Below are 14,784 nucleotides of genomic sequence, written 5' to 3'. Positions count from 1 at the left end.
TGTTGGGGTCCTCTATCCTGCCTGCCACAGCGTTTCATGACAGTTAGAATAATGTCTGAATGTTACAGTATGTTAGAATTACCGTATTTTCCGGACTATAAGTCGCTCTGGAGTATAAGTCGCAACAGCCAAAAAATGCACAGTAAAGAAGAAAAAAACATATACAAGTCGCACCGGAGTATAAGTCGCGGGGGGGGGGGTTATTTAATAAAATCCAAGTTAAGGTAACATGAACAGTTATTCAGATACCTAACATAAAGAACATGCTTACAAGTTTATCAAACCATTTTTATCAAAGTTTATCTCACTCCAAATCATCAAATCCATTGAACTCTTCATCCTCTGTGTCACTTATGAACAACTCCGCCAACTCCGGAGGTGGACGAAGCGCCACTTCCTCTTCTTTGTCGCTTTCGTCAGTCTCGTCCTCAGTTACATTTGCAATTATTCCAGCCTTTTTGAATCCCAGCAGGATGCTTTCGGTTTTCACTGAAGCCCATGCTTTGCTGATCCATTCAATGACTTCCGAGAACGTTGCGTGGCGCATTCTCCCGGTTGCCGTGAAGCTGTGCTCTCCATCCATCATCCACTGCTCCCACAGGTGACGCAATACTGCCTTAAAGCTGCGGTTCACAGAGATGTCAAGTGGCTGGAGTATTTTAGTTAAGCCTCCAGGGATGATGGCAGGTATGGTGTTGAAAACTTTTAATTTATCTTTGAACTGTGGCGTGATGTGCGCTCGCATGCTGTCCATCACAAGCAGGGGTTTGCATGTTCTAAAGAAGCCATCCGGACGCTTAGTGTAGCACTTCGTAAGCCATAAGTTCATCATTTCTTGATCCATCCACCCTTTCTCATTCACGGCGACGGCAACTGAGGGGGACTGGATTTTTGGCATGGTTTTTCGTTTGAAAATGACCATTGGTGGCAGTTTTGATCCATCTCCACAACATGCCAGCACCACTGTGAAGTGTGACCAGTTGTTACTATATTCACACTCTTTTGCCCTTTCTCCGCGACACTTCGGCCCATGGGAATGTCAAACGTGAGGGGGACCTCATCCATGTTAATAATATGATCTGGAGTCACGTTGTGCTCAGTTACATGCTTTTCAACAAACTCACGGAAACTGTCGACCTTGGCTTGGAAGTCTGCTGGCAGTTTTTGGGACATTGTTGTCCTTGCTCTGATAGAGAGGCGGTTGCGTTGCATGAAGCGGTAACACCAAGAAGGTCCTCCCGCAAAGTCATTTATATTAATTTCCTTGGCAACTACCTGGGCGTGGAGACGCAACTGCACTGTTGACAAGCCTCTCCCGGCTGCACGTTGTTCAAGCACCCATGTGCGAACTCGTTCCTCTAGCTGTGGCCACCTAGCTTTTAGCCCGCGATTAGCTTTTTTAGTTTTCTTCATTGCAGTAAGAGTAACTTCCGCTTTTCGCCAGTCCCTCACAAGTTTCTCGCTCACTCCGAACTTTCTTTCTGCTGCTCGATTACCATTTTCGGCTGCATATTTCACTACTTGCAGCTTGTAATCTGCAGAATATGATTTTCTTTTCTGTGGCATTTTTTTTTCCAGCCCTTCTCAGTTGTCTTTATAAGTTATCGGTAATGTTGAAACTTTAAATTTTCAGTGGTACAAATGTAGCAGGTACCGTACACAAGCCTAGAGCGCCCTCTTGCGGTTTTCAGTGTAAAAATAACGAACATGTGAAATTACCATATCTAACATTCCGGGTTTTTTTTTTTTGTCAAAAACGCCTAAAAATGTACCGTATTTTTCGGACTATAAGTCGCTCCGGAGTATAGGTCGCACCCCCAGCCAAACTATGAAAAAAAGTGCGACTTATACTCCGGAAAATACGGTAGTTAAATTAATATTTGCAATATTCCCAGTCTCACATGCTCCTCTTCAGACACTCAAACACAACAGTACAAATGGTTTAACATTCCAGAATTAAATCCCCCTCTCTACTGTAGTGGCCGTGGCTCAGGAGGTAGAACAGGTCACCTACTAATTGGAAGGTTGGTGGTTTGATTCCTGGTTGTTCCGGTCTGCATGCCAAAGTATCCTTGAACCTGAGTTGCTCCTGATGCATTGAATGGTAGATACAAAACACTTAGATGTAGAAAAAGGTGCTTCCATCAATGTGTTTTGAGTGCTCAGGTAGAGTAGAAAAAGTGCAATTTACCATTTACTGTGTTTACCACCTGTGCCACTTAATTTCAGTATTTAATATGAAATAATGTCAAAATGCAGAAAGTGCTGTCAGTTTAAAGAAAGAATTAATCATTATTACCACTACAGAATATTCCTAACAGAATGGTCTGCTTTGATGGGTTTTTTCTGCTTTCCTCCAGAGCGCCATCTGCAGCACATATTTTCTTTACATCTGTAAATTTTCATACAGGGAGGGAAACATCATCCTGTTCCATTTACTGACAGTGGACCTTAGGAGTGTTAATAAATATGTGACAGTGACTCGGCTCTGCAACATGCTTCAGAGTATGTGAATAATGCAGTGAACGGCTTTCAGGTTAGGGATGATCTTAGAGCTGATACTCTATCCCCATAACAGCAGCTACACCATCAGTTCCAACAAACCGTGCAGGTAACGTTTCTTCAGACACCATCACAGAAAGGCATTTTAACGTGAGAGAGCAGGCCCCAACACAGAGCTCCAATTCGGTTTCATACACTGCAGAAAAACCAGGATGTGGCACAATAACAGTCTCATCACTAACACACAGAGGGTTTGGAGTCTTACAGTAAATAATGTTTTGTACACATCATACATATTACACACAGATTTCATTTTTATAAGGAGGAGTTGTGTGTGATGAAGCAGCTCTCAGGATAAATCCTGCTCTTCAGGCTCAGTCTTCAGGACATTTACACACCCCAGCAGCAGACGGCTTCATCCTCTGATGCTGGCTCTTCTTCAGCCTCCTCTCATTCAGCTGAACTGATACGCTGTTTTCATCATCGCCCTCTTAAAATAATGGCCCGAGTCATTTGTTTCAGGTTTTTCAGAAAAACAAAAAACTGAACCAAACACTGAAAATATGTTTTAGGCAAAAATAAAACTTTCATTTCTTTTGTCATTATTTTAAGAGGGTGACGACATGCTTACACTGTATTACAGTACTGTGCAAGTCCCGAGCCATGCCTCATTCGTTTATATTTTGCTAGGAAAATGGGAATAAGGTCATGTTAGTTATTCCCAGCCGCGTGCCCACCTGCTTCCCATCCAAGTGTATTTATTGTGTCAGTTTCCCTTGGTGCCTTGTCACATTCTCCCTCATGTTGGGTGTTTCTTGCATAGAGTTTTCTGTTCTTTAGTTTGTATCCCTGGTTGATGCAAAAAATATAATTTTATGCCTGTCAGTGTTATCGTTGGCATTTATTTGTAGATTCAACTAAAGAAAAGTTTTTTATAGCAGCCTGCTAGTACCATAAGTGCAAATCTGTGTAATTTGTCAGTGCATTACTTGCACCCTCATTGTTAATCTGCAAATTTGTACATTGGGGACTCCACCCCTAGCTGTGGTGCAGCACTACATGTCTGATGTAGACAGCAACAGGTCTGAGGTCTGTCACAGTTAATCATAGTGTTATCACAAACAGACTGTAAGTTCCAGCTTGACCCAGTTCAATCAAAAACTGATAGCAGACTGATTCCATCTTATTGCTGTTTTATCCCTTTTTTATTACCATCTTTTCACACCAAAGTCTGTTTGAAGATGTCGGTTCACTGCGAGCGGCTTCAAAGTTCCTGTCTTTAACGCAACCATTTCAGAGGCATGGGGACTGCAACATCACTGCACACAGTCACAATCATTTTAGTCATCTAACCACTGTTTTCACTAGTGTGACTGTAGCCTTAAGCAACTGGTTAAAAAGCTGAACCCAGATTACAACAAATCGGTTTCAGTTTTATTATGTGACAGCAGGCTGCTGAAGTATTAAAAGGTTAAGCTACTTGAGTTATTGTCAAATAGTTAAGCAGCTATGTTGTACATTAGATTTCCTTTAAAAACAGTACCTAAGCTACTTTTGTGCTCAATTCAATTTTATTTATATAGCGCCAAATCACAACAAACAGTCGCTTCAAGGCACTTTGTATTGTGGGTAAAGACCCTACAATAATACAGAGACTGCTCACAGTTGATGTATGCTGTGCCACTGTATATAATGCTGCTGCTGCTGCTGTTGGCACCTTGTTGCAATAGATTTACACTTCAAATTAGGAAGTGTATCCTCAAAGACAGTATTTCATTGGAAAAGAATGATGGAAAATCCTGATGCCTGCGAGCTGCTGTCACAGATAAAACATTGTTCAGTCTTTTTTTTCTACTTCATTAATATAATTTCCCCTGAAATATTGTGATACAATTTTAAGGCTCTTTAACAGCTAGATTTTCACATGGGTATGTATGGAGGAGGTTCTAGGAGACAGGCAGTTAACCTAGGAGAGCTGGACAGGGCCATAGAAGGTCTTTCGGCCATCAGCAGGATCAGTATTTGCTCCATTATGCAAGGAGGAACAAGATGAGCACTGCCAGAGCTACAAAGTGACCTCCAGCAGCCACTGGTGTGAGTGTCTCTGAGCAAACAATCAGAAACAGATTTGATGAGGGTGGCCTGAGGGGCCGACGTCCTCTAGTGGTCCCTGCCTGGCATCATGGAGCTTGATTGGCATTTGCCATAGAATACCAGAATGGCAGGTCCACCACAGATGAGAGCAGGTTGAGCACATGTGACAGACCCGAAAGGGTCTCTAGAAGCTGTGGAGAACGTTATGCTGTCTGTAACATCGTTCAGCACGACCGGTTTGATGGAGGGTCAGTGATGGTCTGGGGAGGCATATCCATGGGGGGATACACAGACCTCTACAGGCTAGGCAACGGCACCCTGAATGCCATCAGGTATCAGGATGAAATCCTTCGACCCACTGTCAGACTCTACGCTGCTGCAGTGGGTCCTGAGGTGCTTCTGGTGTACAACAATACCTTGTGTGGTGAGAGTATGCAGGAAGTTCCTGGAGGATTGACTGTCCCCCACGCGGTCCTGACCTAACTCCAGTAGAACACTTCTGGAACTCTGTGTTTTGGTCCATCTGACACTGCCAGGTTGCATCTCAGTCTGTCCAGGAGTTCAGTGATACCCTGACCCAGATCTGGAGGTAGATCCCTCAGAACACCATCTGTTTTCTCATTAGGAGCATGGGTACATTTTCTCCAGCATGTTCTTGGTCTGCTCCGGTTCCTCCTCCCAGTAGAACATGCTCCTCCACCAACCACCTAACCTCTCACCGAGGGCAATTCCAGAACACAACAGATTCCAGGCCCTTTCCAGGAGACTGGTTCCAGAGACCAAGCCATGCATTGAGGTGAGCCCAACTGTATCAGGATGGTATCGTTCAGCCTCACGCACTAGCTCAGTTTCCTCTCCACCTGAGCGGTGAAGTTCCATGTCCCAATAGCCCACCTCAATAACCTAACATCAGACTGCCAGGGCCTCCAGCCCTGACCACCACCCAGCACACATTGCACTGAACCCCTACAGCCTCTCCTGTGGGTGGTGGGCCTACAGAAGGAATCCCCATAATCCACCAGGAGAGAGTTATGGTATATTCTGTTTGTAGACCGTTGATGTGACATGCCGCCAAGGAAGAGGGAATATTTCTCCTCTCCTGGGTTTGTCATACAATTACAGCTTCAAATGCATGAATACAGAGATGCACTTAATGACAGCAAGTGTTAGCTTGCTGGCTAAAACCTTCAGTGTGCTGTCCTGAACAAGCACTCTGGTAAGGTGTACCAGTGTCCCCCCCTCCACATACTTCAGCTCAATGAAATTTCTGACCTCTGAGGCCAGCTGTCCTACAAAGACCTCTGAATAGATACATGGGATATGTTCAGCAACTGAAGCCAATCATGGCCGGACAAAATCCAGGCATCAAAGCAGTGGATCTCATAAAGAAGATTGGCCAGCAGTGGCGATCAATGAGCCCAGAACAGAAACAGCCATTTCAGGAAGCCTCTCTCTGGGTCAGGGAACAGTTCAAGTGGGATCTAGTGCACTATGAAACCCAGGTGACTCCAGCGAATGGCCAAGAGGAAGACCATCCATAAGAAGAAGGATTTAACAAACCATGGGAAGCCTAAACGCCCTTGCTCTCCTTTCAGCATCTTCATGTCAGAGCTCTTTGAGGAAGCTAGAGGAGTTATGTCTCAGGCAAAGATTAAGTCACTTTTGGAGGAATGGAGGAATCTTTTCAGCCATGAGAAAAAGGTCTACACACAGCTTGCTGAGGATGACAAAATTTGCTACAAGAATGAGATTAAATCATAGGAAGACCACATGGTGGAGATCGAGTTTTCCAGTTAGCACTAAGTGTAGGGCTTTCAAATGAATTATAACTCTGACTGGGTCTTTGCTTGATTGATAAGCTGAAGTAAAAGCTTGATGCCACTTCTGTGTGTTGAAGATTCTGACAGTTTGTACCCTCAGTGGTGCTGATTCATTAAAACTAAGACATTCATCTTGCTCTAAGCAGGTTTCTTGGAGGCAGAATAAATCAATATATTGATCAATTATAAAACCATTTACTAAATGGGACATAGAAAAGAGAAGCCTCATATTTAATAGTCCACATATAATTTATTTACTCTTTGGTGCAGTTGAGAATATTGTTCTTTCTTCCTTTTTACACTGAAATAGTTTTTGTCTGATTTTAGGTTTGTTTTTGGGGGGTCTGGGACAGTGTTAATTTTGTTGACAAACTATTTTCATCATAGTTTTTGTCAACGACTCTTTTTTTCATGGTGAAAATGAGACGATAACTAAATAAAAACCACCTAAAAGGATAAAAACGATGACGAAATTAAATTACACTTTTGTCAGTGAATGAAAATGAGACAAAAATGCTTGGTGGAGACGACATCCAATCAGAACTGATTTAATTTTGTGACAGGGCGGGACAAGTTAGGAAAACATCCAATCAAACACACAGTTGCACAAATTTGCTCTGGTCTCCACCCTGGGTAGTCAGGTTTTAGGAGGGTTAATAAATTTGGCCAGATTTCTAGAAATGAGAGCTGCTCCTAACAAGACCAGGTTTCCCCCAGAAACTTTCCCAATTATCTATGAAGCCCACGTTGTTTTCGGGACACCACTCAGACAGCCATTGGTTGAAGGATGGGATGTGGCTATTGCGGTTTTCTCACATGACATCATGCACAAATTGCTCAACAGTTGTCTGCCATATTAGATAGCTTCAGCAATCATTTTCCCTGTGACTTCCATCAACCTCCAGCAATCACTCACAACCATTTTGACCTCAGGACCATCACAGGTGGTCTCTAGGTCTTTGAGACTGGAGCCTAATTTACTTGATCCTACATCATCACAACAAGTGTCACGTGTCAAAAATGGCTGACAAGTTAACATAATTAGTGGTCACACATGTGTAAAACATCAATACAGGTGATGACAGAGCAGGTGATGCCTCAGCGTCACCTGCTCTGTCCCCTGGAATACATCTGATTATGATGAAACACAGTGTCATTATTTATTTAACAGAAACTAAGCTAAAATGCAGAAGCAGCGTGTGAAAAACGAACTATAACCCTGACTGAAAAAACTTTAGATCCTTCTACCATGTGCTCAGATGTAGCCTTCAATTTCACTGTTATAGCAATGTTACGAGTTTCATGGAGGTAGCTATGGCTCTGGTGGTCATCTACCAATCAGATGGTTGGTGGATCCGTTCCCTGCTTTCTGGACTCCTCACAGTTAGGTTGTCAGGTTTCAAACCCATGATGGAATTTCCAAATCATCACTATTAATCATTAGGTTTGCATATGTGCATCTTTGAGCTTACAGGGTTTAAAAAATTGTGTAGTAAAGTGCTTATGTTTTACAAAAATACCTCCATTCTAATTCAGTTTAATAAAACCCAGGATCATGAGAATGGGTTGGACGAATCGTGTAATAAGGAAATCTTTGCCTTGGGTAAATCCAGTTCATTATTTCACATGTAGATATAATTCAAAGACTGAACATATTCAGAGTTGGCTCAAGGAATTGCTATTTGAAAATCCATTAGTTTGGCTTTGAGGCATAGTCTATGGTAATGTGGAGCACTACCATAAATATTCAAGTACTTCACTCACTCTGTTGATGCCCTCCTTAGTTTTTCTTGGGTTTTTAGGTTTTCTAAGGTCTGGCTTTCCCACATGTAACAGCCTGAGTGCTCCTCATTAAAGCATGCCCCAAAACACACATGCACAAATTTGTTCCTGGTTGGCACAAACATCAAAAACACACCCATAAAATATATTTTTTAAAAAGGCAGCAACATGGAAGACGAGGAAGACAGGCTGGCTGAATATACTCAGAACTGGCAAAGAGGTTGTTCAGTCGCCTTATCAGCTGGCAGCACGTGTCCTCAGTATTACTCCTACTGCCATCTTCCTTCACTTGTTTATGGAACTGGCAGTACCGCTCGGACAAACACCGCGAAATCCAGAAGCGTATCACTGAAAGATTGGATCTGATGAACTGACAGTCTTGTGAGTAAAAACTAATAACTGAAAAGAAAGCAGTCTTGTTTGTGTTTGAGGTCGATCTATTTTGTTGTTTTGTTGGACTGCAGGAAAAGAAGAACTTCTGTGTTTATATTTATAAAGGAACAAACACAAACCTGAACAATTTCCTGAGTTGAAAAAGTTTGTTGTGTTGAATTTGACATATTGTTTGAATATATTTTTGAATTTTGAATATATTCTTGGTTGCTTTTGTTTGCAGTTTTGGTTTCATTCAGGATTCAGTTTTAAGGGTTCTTTATGCTTTTTCAGTTTGCTCACATCCTTTGTGTCAGTTTAATGGGTTGGAGAGCACATAACAGAGACCCAGAGAGACTGAAAAAATAAAGTGTTAGATGTGAGGACAGAGACCTGGATAACAATCTAAACATCTATTGTGCCTAAAAGGAATGAAATTAACATACACATGCATAAATAGCTGTTCCATTCCCCCTTTTTTTTGAAAACATTTTTCTGGGTGAAAATCTGTTATGCTCTGCATCAGAGAAAGATAAGAATTAATAAAGGTGAGATCCTTTGCGAGTGTTTTTTTTTTTCTTTGATTAAATTTTGACTGAATTCCACAATAATTAACTTTTCAGAGTTAAAATGTTTTGCCTTTAAATACAGTGGTGGAGTTAGTCCTGTTGTAATTTCTGTCCTGTATTTATGAACCCATTATGGAAAACACTAATAAAATAGTAATGCTTGCGTGCGGTCTCTGATTCTTCCTTGTCATGTGTAATCCCAGACACCCTCCCGTGCTCCACATTATGCCATGTTTTACAAGGCTGTGAACAACAGAACTAACAGCATCTGAAGGAGTTCCAGTACATGTCGTTTCAATGTGCTACCCTTTATGAGATCCTGAGATGCGGGCTATCATGACTAAGTGAGGGAAGTCATTGGAAACTAAATATGTTTATATAATGTTAATATGTTTAAACTAAATATGTATTGTCATGTAACGACTGTACGGCAGGCAAGATTCTGACCCAAATTCAGAGCACAGGAGGAAAAACAGCTTTAATGCTGAACAAAACACAAAACAAAGGCTGGTCAGGAGCAAGAAATCCAAAAACACACAACCATGAGGAATGAGGGAGGAGACGATAAAGAACTAAGACAAACTGAGGGGATAAATACACAAGATGAGGGCAAACAGGAGACACCCGGAAGGACAGCTGAACCTAGTTTAGAAAACAAGACAAGGGATGTAAGATTAGATACACACACAAGACAAAAGAGTAACAAAACAGGAAGTAACTGAACTCGGGAATAGAGAGGCAGAAAAGGAAAAGCAAACTCAGGGAACCAGGTCGACTCAAAATGGCCAGAGCAAAGACCAAACTAATCAGAAGAATATGAAGGGGAAGCATCTGAACCATAAGCAAACAAACCGCAGATATTTAACAATAGCAGAACTTCAAAGACCAAAAAATCATAAAACACTGGGTGGCAGACCCCAGACCGTGACGCTGTTCTGTATTTGTGGTTCATAAGAACGTTTTTCTGTACTTGTATAGTGTGCATTTTGTTCCTAAGCTAACTGTTTCTTCTTTCTTTTCTCTGCATTTGTATCTGTTTAACTACTGTATATTTCCCCTCACAGCATGCATCACAGGCTTCTTCAAGGCTGCACAGGGAGACCACAAATGTCTACAGTGCCCCATTAACAGCCGGACCACCAGCGAGGGAGCAACTAACTGTGTCTGTCGCAATGGCTACTATCGCACTGACTCTGACCCTCCGCAGATGCCTTGCACCAGTACGCACACACACCTGTCACAACAGCACATTCCTGGACAGCAGTCTACCAGCCCGTATTATATGAACACCTAAAGATATCAAAAGATGCACACACAAAACATGGGGCTGTTTATATATTGTGCGAGTAACATTTTCATGATAAGTCATGAGCTGAACATGACCTTCTCTCTTCCAGTTACTGTGTGACACTCTTTGGGTGGGTAGTCACACAAGTGAGCTGACTCCATCTAATGAGTTCGTTTCCTTCCTTCTTTCAGAACTTCAGAGCTGGTCCACCTGAAGTGAGCAAAACTGAGTTATCTCACTTTTAACTCAGCAGTTCCTTTAGGACCCCGCCACCATTAGAGTTGAGAATGTAATCTAGAATATATATATATATATATATATATAATGTATCGTAAGTCAATAGATTAACTTATTCTAAAGACAAGCTGAACAGGAGTTTAGTTTAATTTAGTTCATTAGGATCCCCATTAGCTACAAGAGGGAATTCTATGGGAACGCCACAGTGGGATTGCTCACAGAAAACCCATGTGAGGCCAGTGTAGGCCAGCCCACAGCAGTTTTTCTTTTTTCTTTTAATTGTGGAGCTTAATTCTAAAAATACAACAGTTTGAACTGCACTGAGTGACAGAAACAAAACAAAAAACAACAGAAAAAGAGAAGAAAAACACATTTGCACATATTTTATTAAAATTTGTGTGTGTGTGTGTGTGTGTGTGTGTGTGTGTGTGTGTGTGTGTGTGTGTGTGTGTGTGTGTGTGTGAGTGTGTGTGTGTGTGTGTGTGTGTGTGTGTGTGTGTGTGTGAGAGAGAGAGAGTTGCATGTGCATGGCTGCATTGTGTGGTTATGTGGATGTGTATTATTTGGATACATGATTTAGTTCAAAAAGTGATATTATTGAGACGAGATATAAATAAGTAAATAAATAAATATTATAACAACAACAATAATAATGTCAGTAATAATAATAATAATAAAGGATAATACCATAACCATACAAATAACAACAACAATAAGAAGACAAAAAAGAAGAAAAGAAATAATAAAGGCAGTAGATATGTAAAGATATGCTCAGGATAAACCTCATTAGGGTACCACAGCAATTCTGCCCTTTTGGGCCCTAATAGGGAATTCTGTGGGTAACACACTGTGGGATGCCCATAGGAAACACGTATAGGCCCCATGTAGGCCAGTCCATTTGGGACCCATAGCAATTTTGCCCTTTTGTTTCCCTGTTAGGATTTTTGTGGACAACCCACAGTGGTCTTGCCCACAGAAAAGCCTCACTGGACCCCTTGTGGGTTAAGCCTATGGTATGGGTATAGGGTGGTCACCAAATAGCTGATTTGGCTAAGTGGTCACCACATGACCAAATCAACCGTGATGACTTATGAATAAGGGAGTGGCTAAAAATAGCTTTCTTTCTTTCTTTCCTTCTTTCTTTCTTTCATTCGAGCAACATTCTGGTCCACACTTCATATCAGTTGGTGGTGGTAATGCATCATGGGATACATACAGTATGGGCCCCACGCTGTGTGAAGCCCAGTATCAACATAAAATGTAGAACATGTCTGGGCCCCGCACCTTGTAGTCAAACTTACTAATTTGCCACCCTGTAGTGGCAAATTAACACTATCAGGAATTAACACTATAATGAACCAAAAGGTCTACCATAATATCTTGGTGCATCACGGACCACGTGACGCACCAAGGGGCCCACTGTGGGCCCACTGTAGGCCCCAGTACCAGCATGAAATGTAGGGGAGAGCTGGGCCCAACAGTTCAGGGCCCAGATGGGCTCCAGTGGGGTAGCCCATAGTTGTCCACATTAAGCAGGGAGGAGCCCACAGTGGGCCCCACTGCAGCCTACCCGCTATATGCTGTCTCAGTACAACATGGAAGCTGCTGTTAGGCATCATAGTGGCTAAGATGAACAGACACATGGCTCCAGCTACAAATAGAGCAGTCACTCAAGACTGTGCACCGACTTGATTGATTACAAGAAAGCTCACACATGGATCCTGGAATGCCTAGAACTGTACAAAATCAACAGGACCCTAAGAGCCTTCATCAGGAACTCAATGGGGATGTGGAGAACAGCACTAGAGGCCAACTTCAAGGCATTTGCACAAGTCACCATCAAATGCAGGATTTATCAAGGAGATGCTCCCAACTGGTGTTCTGCATAGGCCTGAACCCCCTCAGCCAGATCATTAACAAGACTGGCTACAGATACCGACTACAGAATGGAGCAAACCTCCGCCACCTCCTCTAGTCTGCTTGAGCCTCTCTTCCAGTTTTGGGGTTACAGCTACTAATGCTCATATTACCACTGGGACCACTTTGGACTTTACTTTTTACATCTGTTCCAGTGGTTACTTCAGCATTTGGTCTTCTCTTCTTTGGTGGTGTTTTCCATCGGTCTTGAGGACTTCTAGTTCATATGTGGCACAGATGTTCTTGTACACTATCCCAGGCACTTGGTTGTGCCTCTCAGTGTATGCGGTCTCAGCTTGCATCTTACATCCTGCTTACTATGTGGTGAGGTATGTAACAGGGACACTGGGCTCCTGGATGGGTTTCACTGGGAGAGAGAGAAGTCAGTTCATTTTAGGCAGGACAGAAAAGCAGGGTGCGCATAGTTCCAGAGACTGAACTGAATGAATGTCTAACTTGTGTAGTCAACAGAGCACTCTGGAAGGGGTGCACTGGTTTGTTTGTGGAGAAATGCTGGTAGAATGAGGTCATACCTGGACCCTACAGAGGTTGCATACGTAGTCCAATTCCTCCAGGATGGCACATCAGAATCAAAATGACCTCCAGCAGCCACCAGTGTGAATGTCTCTGAACAAACAATCAGAAACAGAGTTCATGAGGGCGGCCTGAGGGCCCAACATCCTGTAGTGGATGCTGTGCTCACTGCCCAGCACTGTGGAGCCTGATTGGCATTTACCATAGAATACCAGAATTGGCAGGTCCACCTGTGCTTTCACAGGTGAGAGCAGGTTCACCCTGAGCACATGTGGCAGACGTGAAAGGGTCTGGAGAAGCCGTGGAGAACGTTATGCTGTCTGTAACATCATTCAGCATGATCGGTTTGGTGGTGGTGGAAACCGACCAGATTTCCAGCATGATATTTTCCCCCACTGAGATCTGATGTGTTTTCCCCAACAGAAAGATACAGTCGTAAGGCCAATAGACAACAGACATCCTTCACACCAGGCCAAACACAAACAGAATATGTGAGTGATAGGACTATTAGAGCCATCAGCCACTGACAATGCACTCAACTTGTAAGGTAGCTTACCATGCAAAGGTAAATAACTTGTTCACTTTGCTTCTCCTGAATTGGAGATTTAAAAGTGAAGATGAGATTTCTTTTTTTGTTTTTGTTTTTTTTTTTTATTTTGTAACCACAAAAAATATATTAATGTTTTAATGGTTTGTTTTCATGATCATGACATAGGAAATTATTATTTTCTGATAAAGCAGGGTTAGGGCTAGGGTTAGGAAACAGGTTATTGGAACAGACAGATGTTCTTTGGTTGTTATGTAGTCTCTCCACCAAACTCCTAGAGAAACAATGTCCTGATACACCATAGATTTTCTTAAATTTAAGTATTTGTAGTACAGTAATTTGGTAAACAAACCTAGAACAGCCAGTAATTGCCATTAGCATCACTTTCTTCTCTCCCTTTGTCTTCTAGCTGTTCCATCAGCGCCACAAAATGTCATCTCCATAGTAAACGAGACTTCTCTGATGCTGGAGTGGAGCCCCCCAAAGGAGAGTGGTGGCCGAGAAGATGTTGTTTACAACATCATATGTAAGAGTTGTGGCAGTGGCCGCAGCGGCTGCACCCGCTGTGGTGACAACGTGCAGTTTATCCCACGTCAGCTGGGACTCACCAACACTCAAGTGCATATCAGTGACCTCATGGCTCACACACAGTATACCTTTGAAATACAAGCCGTCAATGGAGTGTCTGATCAGAGTCCTTATTCACCGCAGTACACATCTGTCAACATCACCACCAACCAGGCTGGTGAGGCTTGACATAACTTCACTCTAGTGTTATTTCAGTGCTCTGACGGAAGTTTATTCAGTAATTTCAGTAATAGCTTCTGTTTTAGTAGCTTTTCTACCTGTCAGTATGTTTTCTACACACTTCAGATTCTCTTTGTTTTCTCCTCAGCACCATCAGTAGTGTCCATCATCCACCAGGTCAGCAGAACCACTAACAGCATCACTCTGTCCTGGTCCCAACCTGATCAGCCCAATGGGGTTATCCTGGACTATGAACTGCAGTACTATGAGAAGGTATATCAGTGCTGACCATAATGAATCTGAAACATTGTAGCTCTTGAACTGTAGTGGAAATTTTACAGTTCTGATGACAGACAGATCTGCCTGATTTAAAGT

At 42.5% G+C, this 14,784-nt stretch overlaps 1 protein-coding gene and 1 pseudogene across 1 annotated transcript in view; both read left to right on the top strand.

Moving 5' to 3' along the window:
- Positions 1 to 14,784, top strand: part of ephb2a (eph receptor B2a) — a 71,365-nt gene that overhangs the window by 32,746 nt on the left and 23,835 nt on the right. Inside the window, exons 4-6 of the mRNA XM_030732716.1 lie at positions 10,204 to 10,359; positions 14,072 to 14,407; positions 14,558 to 14,682. Coding sequence (XP_030588576.1) covers positions 10,204 to 10,359; positions 14,072 to 14,407; positions 14,558 to 14,682 — 617 coding nt within the window. The remainder of the gene's footprint in view (positions 1 to 10,203; positions 10,360 to 14,071; positions 14,408 to 14,557; positions 14,683 to 14,784) is intronic.
- On the top strand, positions 5,940 to 6,393 carry LOC115782982 (transcription factor A, mitochondrial pseudogene; annotated as a pseudogene).

The sequence above is a fragment of the Archocentrus centrarchus genome, chromosome 7, assembly GCF_007364275.1.
Source record: "Archocentrus centrarchus isolate MPI-CPG fArcCen1 chromosome 7, fArcCen1, whole genome shotgun sequence".
NCBI lineage: Eukaryota > Metazoa > Chordata > Actinopteri > Cichliformes > Cichlidae > Archocentrus > Archocentrus centrarchus.
Note: the sequence above shows the minus strand (reverse complement) of the source record. Positions and strands in the feature narration are given on the sequence as shown.